At 36.3% G+C, this 8797-nt stretch overlaps 1 protein-coding gene across 1 annotated transcript in view; it reads right to left on the minus strand.

Annotated features, from left to right (window-relative positions):
* The window catches only part of MEI4 (meiotic double-stranded break formation protein 4), a 169770-nt gene that overhangs the window by 65913 nt on the left and 95060 nt on the right, over window positions 1-8797 (minus strand). The window contains exon 3 of the mRNA XM_013003703.2: window positions 997-1128. Coding sequence (XP_012859157.1) covers window positions 997-1128 — 132 coding nt within the window. The remainder of the gene's footprint in view (window positions 1-996; window positions 1129-8797) is intronic.

Genomic DNA, 8797 nt, shown 5'->3' on the forward strand with positions numbered 1-8797 from the left:
TATGTATAATACATTTGTTGTGTATGCAATGTTTGTTGTATATTTAATAAATACAAATTATATGCATATACATAATTTTTCTCTTTTCCAAAACATTAACGGTATCTCGTCCATTTAACTGGGCTTTTAATAATATCATAGAATATAAAAACTTGACAAAATGCACACATATAATAAACCAGTGTCAACATTTAAAGATGTGGATAAGTTACCTAGACATATTTTTCAGCAATGATATATAAAGTTTAAGCTCACGTAAACAGACTTAAAGTACTAGTTTTCAACTCTGACTATAGTACAATCACCTGGCAAGCTTTAAAAATGCCAAACCCTATGGTTCTAACCCAAGAGACCATATATAATAAGGTTGGCATATTGCCTGACAATGTGAACCTTCCAGTCAGCCAAATGATTCTCATGAGCATCAAAGGATGAGAACCAACAGACTACAAACTACTTTCCATTTAGCATCTTCTTCAGCTTACTTTTCTCTGACTGCTTTGCTTTAAGGACACACTGCACCATTTATCTAAGCATTTCTCTTCTGTCACCAGTGTCATTTTTGGTATATGCATACAAGTAATAGCATTAAGATGGCTTATTTTGCAAATTATTTCCTGAAAGTACTTATTTGTCATATCACTGGGCAGAACAGTAAGTGTATGTATTACAAACCAAATCTGTCAGTAAATTGATTTTGATTCATAGTAACACTGTAGGACATAGTAGTACTGCCTCATAAGATTTCTAAGGTTGTAACGCTTACGGGAGCAGATTGCCACAGCTTTTGTCGGCCGGGTGGCTGGTGGGTTAGAACCACTTATGTTTCGGTTAGCAGATGGTCACATAACCATTCAACCACCAGTATTTCTGCTAAAGTATGAATAAAGAGATCAGCAAAGCAAGAAAGTGTGAAGAAGGAAAAAGAAAAGGGGAAAAAAGATCCTATGGTTATATTAACTGTACATGATAGCTACAATTTCAAGTCTTAAGTACCTGACTGGTGGCTTCCAGGTCATCGGCAAAGTTGTTTACTTCTGATAGAAGTAGAGATACAATAGATTTTCTCAGCAAGCTGCAACTTCCCAGTGTTACCAGATTCTGAGAGATATAATGTTGCACCTGAAACTATAAATAAGAATGAGTGAGTTTCTACTTTCTACATGTCAGGTCCAAATACTTTAGTGATCACTTTCTAAGATTTTTATCAATGAGGATGATACTGTTAGGAACACAAAAAAGTGTCAAACATAAATGTGGGTCCATTTCAAGCAAATTATGCAATAGATAAATTATAATAATATAGGTGATATGATTTTCAACAGTAATTACCTATCTGAAACATAATATAGATAAAGGAGATATTTTAGCTAAAATATCAAGGGAAGACATAACAGTGCAGGCTATAAAAAGTTTCTAAAGCTATAAATCATTATGGGAGCAGATAGCTTCATCTTTCTGCTGTGGATCAACTGGTGGGTTTGAACCGATAATCTTTCTGTTAGCACTCCAACGTTTAACTGATTGCACCATCAGCGCTCCCAAGAATAAACAAAGAACCTGAGAAGACCAGGCTTTGGTGTTTATTCACATTAGGTGTAAATATAAGTACACCATCTTTGGATATAAAACAGAGAGAAAAAGCAATCTGATGATGCCTTTTGGGAGAGCTATTGGTGTTCTGTGAATTTCATTTTCACACTGAAGTTGGGCATGTGAGAATGACAAATATAGTGAGAGGAACTTTACGGTACTACATTATCTATGTATCAGAGGACATAGAAGCCGAAGGTATCAGTATACAGATTGAAGAAGTATGGTGAGAGAATACAAATCTGACACACACCTTTCCTGATTTTAAACCATGCAGTATTCCTGTGTTCTATTGGCACAACCATCTCTTGATTCATGTACAAGTTATGCAAAGCACAATGAAGTGCTTTGGAACTCCCATTGTTCTCAAGAACATCTATAGTTTATTAGGATCTACACAGTCAAATGCCTTGGTATAGTCAATAAAACATCAGTAAACATCTTTCTGGTATTCTCTGCTTTCAGCCAAGATCCATCTGATGACAGCAATGGTATCCTTGTTCCTTGTTCTGAATTTGGTCTGAACTTCTGGCAGTTCCCTGTCAATGTGCTGCTGCAGATATTGTTGGATGATCTTTAAAAAAAATTTTACTTGCATGCTATATCAATGATAGTGTTCTATGATTTGTGTGTTCCGTTGGGTTATCTTTTTTGACTGGATATAAATATGGATCTTACAAGCAGTTGGTCAAGTAGTTGCCTTTGAAATTTCCTGGCAGAGCTGAGTGAGTGCTTCCAGTGCTTCATCAGTTTATTGACACATTTCAGTGGGTATTCCATCAATTCTTGGAGCCTTGTTTTTGATTAATGCTTTCAATACAGCTTAAACGATTTCTTTGAGTAGCATTGTTTCTTGCTTTTATGAGCTTGCTCATATGCTTACTCTGGAAATAGCTGAATTCTGACTAGTTCTTTCTGGTAGAGTGACTGTGTATTCTTTCCATCTTCTTTTGATGCTTCCTGCATCATTCAATATTTTGTCCATGGAATATTTCACTATTGAAACTCCAGGCTTAAAATTTTTTCTTGAGTTCTTTCAGTTTAAGATATGCTGAGAGCGTTCTTTCTTTCTGGTTTTCTAATTCTAGGCCTTTGCACGTGTCACTGTAATATTTTACTGGTTTCGAACTGCCATATAAAATTTTCTGTTTTTGACTTCATCATTTCTTCCACGTGCCTTAGCTACTCTACGATTAAGAGCACGTTTCAGAATCTCTTCTGATACCCACTTTGATCTTTTCTTTTCTGCCTTTTTAATGACCTTGTTTTCTTCATGAACGATATTCTTTATGTGCTCTCACAGTTCATCAGATCTTCAGTCATTAGTGTTCAATGAGGCAAATCGGTTTTTGAGGCGAATCAAGGTCCTATTTTGGCTCTTGTGGACTTGTTTTGATTTTTGGCAGCTGTGACCTAAATTATATATGAGCAATTGAGGTCTGCTCCAGTCAGCCCCTGGCTAGGGTATAGCTTCTCCATGTTCCCTCCCAACAGAGGTGGTCAACTTGATTTCTGTGTATTCCATCTGGAGAAGTCCATCTGTATAGTCACCTGTACAGTGTTGACAAAATGCATTTGCTATGAACATGTCACTGGTCTGCCAAAATTCTATCATGCAGTCTCTAGCTTCATTTCTATCACTAAGACCATACTTTCCACATATTTTCCTTCTCTTTGTTTCCAACTTTTGCATTCAAGTCTCTAAAAATTATTAATGCATATTGATTGCAAGTTTGATTAGTTTCAAACTGAATAATTAAGTAGAATTCTTCAATTTCTTCATCACTAGCATTCATGGTTTGTATAGAAATTTGAGCTATAATTGTATCATTGGATTTCATTGAAGGCGGATAGATATAATCCTGTAACAGACGGCATTATATTTCAAGATTGGTTTTGCAATGTTCCTTTTGGCAATGAATGCAAAGCCATTCCTCTTAATTGTTATTCCTGACATAGAATACCATATGGTTTTATGATTCAAAATGTCCAATATCAGTCCATTTCAGCTAATGCCTAGGATATTGATCTTTATGCGCTCCATCTTATTTTTGATGAATTCCAATTTTCCTAGATTTATAGTTAGTACATACCAAATTCCAACTATTAAAAATTTTTAGCTGTTTCTTCTCAGGTTGAGTTGTGCCCCATCAGAAAATGAAGATCCAGAAGGCTTCACTCTCAAAGGCATTACTACATTCATGTCACCATGATTGCTTCTACATTGAAAACACAGCTCCTCCTCAGTCACATTTCAAGTGCCTTCTAACTCGAGGGGCCCATCATCTGGCACTATCTCTGGCAATGTTCTACTTCTAATTCAGTAGGCTTTCAGTATCTTACAATGTTTTGAAGCTATGCACAGGGTTTTCAGGGACTCCTGCCTCCAAAGTGGGCACCTGATTACTTCTCTGTAGTCTATTCTTAGTCTGGAGACTCCTGAGACTTGTTCACTTTGGGTGACCCTGCTGGCACTTGAAATACCAGTGCAATAGCTTTTAGCATCAGAGACACATAAGCCACTACAGTACAACAAACTGACAAACAACCAGTGGAGTACAACTCCCTTAATCAGCTCACACCCCTAATGCAATTGGAAGGGAATTTCTTGGACTTATGGCCCATATAAGTTGACACTGGGAAAACTTAGCTTATTTCATACCGGTCTGGATCTTGCATCTTTCTAATGGACCTCTGGCTATTTGGACTAGTCAATGGCCTGCCATATTGTCTGCTGACCCTAGGAACTATCAGAAGTCTGTCACACGCCTGTGACCCTGGGTTCATTAGACTCTATAGCTATGAGCCTGATCTGTTGACTATGGTCTTAATGCTTCTAGATTTGGCTTCCTGCTTACTGGGTTCATCAGCCATGGCAGTCAGAAAAAGTCTCTAGTTTAACAACTGACCTACAGACTGAACAGATATGACTTTGGTACAACTGTGTTAATCACTGTCGTGATATAAACTTCCATATATGTATCGCTGGCATTGCTTCGTTGGAGAACCCAGCCTAACACAGAGAGTCTGAATATTTATACAAAGGCACAACAATCACTCATCATTTAATAAACTAAAGAGGAGACAAGAGAAAGAGATAAAGCTAATAAACCGTATCCCACAATCATTAGAAGACTGTAACTCATAGCTGAGATTCATTAAGTCTAGCCTTCAATATATGTGGAAGAAAGGAGTATCCATGGAGTTTCTAAAAACAGAGAAAACTCAAATACTTCTTTGCTCTATATGAGCTTAAAATTATATAATGAAGACATTACATTTATATATGAAGTGTTCAATAATAGTGCTAAAATTTCTTTAAAAGTTTAAACTAGGGAATATTACCTCTGTGCCCTTTAGGATAAATATTTAACTGTAGATATATCTCAAATTGCAATTTTAACAATAAAATTTAAACATTAATCAATGAAAACAAGAAAAGTGAGTAGATTATAGATATCAAAAAATATCTATTATCTGCATATGCATGTGTAGTTCTTAATAAAAATCTTATGTATCAGTGTATCACATTAACGCTATATGTGCATCAAGCTATTACAAACAGGATATCAGAATTACATATCATTACTATTTCTTAAAAATACAAGTGGCTAAGAATTAGTCTACATAGCACCTCAGTGCTGCTTATTAGATTTCACATTATGTTTGTATTTACAAGTATGTTTAATTTTGTATCTGACCTCTAAAATATCTTCTCTTTAGTATCTCATCAGTGTTTTACTTTTTTACTTGTCTCTTCTTGTATTTATTTATTTAAGGGTTATTTTAAAGTAAAGAAAAAGTTTACAGTACAATAAAAGGGTTTTAGAAAGAGGTCATGAATTGACTGAAGTTCTGAATAGGACAAATTTGCCTGCTCTGGAGCCCAGCACTGTTTAGATTCAAATCCAGCTCAAAAGTTTATTAACTTGTATCAGAAACTTGACCTTTTATACCTTAGCATCTTCAACAGTTATACAGTTATTGTAATAGAACTCACTTCATAAAGTATTCATGCATTTAAGCTACAATGAGAAAATGTTTAACATAGTGGCAGGTTATTAGTAAGTGTGCACAGTAAGTGCTATTCCAACTGGAGATTATAACATATAAGTATTTATGGTTATATTGGTAGTGGTGTTAGGTGTGATCCAGTCAGCTCTTAGCTCAGTTTTGAACTTGTCACTACAACGGAACACACTGCTCAGTCCTGCACTCTCTATCCTCGCTTCAAAGAGCATTCTGGATATCCTTCCTCTAAGATAGACATGTTTGGTTTTTGGTAGTGCACAGTGCTTTCAAGTTCTTTGCAAATATCATAACTCAAATACATCAGTTCACCAGTCTTCTTAAATCATAGTCCAACTTTCACATGCATATGATAAGACTGAAAATCCCATGGCTTGTGTCAGGCACAGCTTAGTCTTCAAAGTGATGTATTCACTCTTTAGCATTTTAAAGAGGTCATGTGCGAGATTTGCCGAGCTCAACATGCCATCTGCTACTTCCATGAGCATTGATTGGAAATCCAATTCAATAAAAGCTTTGACTATTTCAACCTTTTCTCTATCATATTATTTATTGGTTCAGTTGTGAGGATTTTATTTTTCTTTACATTGAATTGTAACTCATACTTAAGATTGTATTCATTGATCTTAATAATCAAGACTTCAGTCCGCTTGGTTTCGGCAAGTAACGCTATCTTATACGCATACTGAAGATTATTACTGAACTTTCCTCCAATCCTGATGCCAATCGTTCTTTTAGTCCAGTTTCTCTGCATACAGACTCTACATGAGCAAAATGAAGTGCTCTGGAATTTCCACTTTTGGCAATGGCAGTCATAGTTTTCTATGATGCACAGAGTTGAATGCCTTTGTATACTCAATAAAACAGAAGCATCTTTCTGATAATATCTGCTTTCAGTCCTGATCCCCCTGATGTCAGCAGTGCCATCACTTGTTCCATACTTCTGAATCTAGTTTGAATTTCTGACGGCTCCTTGTCAATGTACTGCTCCATCAGATTGCGAATTATCTTCAGAAAAAATTTACTTTCCTGTGATATTAATGATAATACTGTTTGATACCACATTCTGTTGGCTTGTCTTTCTTTGGAACAGGCACAAATATGGATCTTTTCTAGGCAGTTGGTCAGGTAGCTGTCTTCCAAATAGTAAGTACTCCCAGTGTTGCCTCAGTTTGCTGAAACTTTTCAATTGGAAGTCTGCCAAGTCCTGAGATTGAACATTGATTTTCCTTCATGCATTCAATACAACTTGGACTTCTTTTGGTTCCTCCTGTATCATTCAGTAGTTTGTCTATAAAATCCTTCAATGTTTCAACTCTAGGCTTAATTTTTTTCTTCAGTTGTTTCAGCTTGATATAAGCTTAAAGTGGTCTTCCATTGTGGCTTCTAACTTAAAAAGTTTTTTTTGACATTCATTGTAACATTTTACTTGATCTTTTCAAGCTGCCTTTAACATTTCTCTGTTCAGCTGTTTTATGCCATCGTTTCTTTGATTTGCTTTCACTAGTCTATGTTCAAGAGCAAGTTTCAGAGATGCTTCTGACGTACACTTTGTCTTTTCTTTCTTTCCTGTATTTTAAATGGCTTTTTGTTCTTCAGGTATAATGTTCTTGATGGCATTCCACAACTTATTCAGTCTTCAGTCATTAATGTTCAGTTAATCAAATCTCTTTTTGAGATAGAATATAAGCTTTGTATCATAAAGTATATACACAGAACCACAATTTTTTTTAACAAAACACTTTTATTACCTTCAAAGGACTCTCTATTACACTTAATACTTTTGTAAAAAATGTGACTCTATTTTTGGAAACATTTTTCAAAGCCATCTATTTGGATGGCTGACAGCACCTCCTTCATTTTTTTCTCCGCCTCTTTTTTTTTTTCTTTCTGCGCCTCTTCTATGTCATCAAATTGCTGTCCTTTCCCATCCCTCTTCATTCTCAGACACAATAAAGAAGTCCTGTGGAGCAAGGTCAGGTGAGTAAGGTGTGTGGGGCAAGAGAAGTATGTTGTTTTTGCCAAAAACTGGCACACTGAGATGGTTGCATGAGCAGGTGCATTGTCATGGTGGCAAAACCAGTCTCCTAATCTTCCACTAAACAGGCCTTTTTTGTTACACACTGTTATGCAACCTTTTCAGGACCTCTAAATAGAAAACTTGAAATGCACTATTCCTCTCACATCAAAAAAACAAACAAACAAATGAGCCTTGGGTTTTTATATTTTGCAGGGGGTACCCTTTCATATAGCTATATAAAGACAGTATTCCATCCCAATCCAACTCAAGTCCATAAGCCCGATATGCTAGTCCAAGTCCGTCTTCAGACGCATAGAGTTGGGTAGCCGACACAGGGCCACCCCTCATGGCAGGCAGGATTCCAGCAAAGAAAAAAGGTGACGTGGCAGGGAAAGGGGCAGTTCCCAGAGTCTCTTTCTCTCATACAAAAGACCACAGCCCCAAGAAGCTGTCATTAGCTGCCTCTCCATTGTCCAGTTTGACTCCACCATGAGTCAGGAGTGTCTGGTTCACATAAAATCATCCACTACCCCAGACACTATCTACAATTGAGTGGGATATATTCAAGGTTGTATTTTGGCTCTCAAGGAATTGTTTTAACTCTTGCCAACTTCTACTTGAGCTTGCATTATGAGCAATTGATGGTCTATTCCAATGTCAACCTCTAGTCTTATTTCAGCTGATGACATTAAGATTCTCCATGCTGTCTTTCAAATAAATGTAGTTATTTTTATTCCTCTGTTTTCCATCTGATGAAGCCCATATATGTAGTTCCTGTTTACGTTAAATAAAAGGGACCTGGCAATGAACAAGTTCTGGGTTTTGCAAAAATTTCATTCAATTTGCAATTTTGATTCCATCACCAAGGCCATAATTTCCAAGTACTGCTCCTTCTGTTTCCAATTTTTGCATTCCAATGACCAGTAATTATCAAGGCTTATTGATTGCATGCTTGATCCATTTCAACCTGAAGTAGGTAAAATTCTCCATTGCTTTAGTGATTAATAATAGTTGTAATAACTGTTCTTTCTTGTAGGCATATAGATGTTGTCCAATCACTACAGCACTGTACTTGAAGATAAATCTTGCAAAGTTCTTTGTAACTAGGAGTGCAAGGCCATTCCCTTTGAATGGAATAGTAAACCATAAGACTAT

Source organism: Echinops telfairi, unplaced genomic scaffold (assembly GCF_000313985.2).
Source record: "Echinops telfairi isolate 266 unplaced genomic scaffold, ASM31398v2 ScPeMD7_3533;HRSCAF=4204_0, whole genome shotgun sequence".
Taxonomy (NCBI): Eukaryota; Metazoa; Chordata; class Mammalia; order Afrosoricida; family Tenrecidae; genus Echinops; species Echinops telfairi.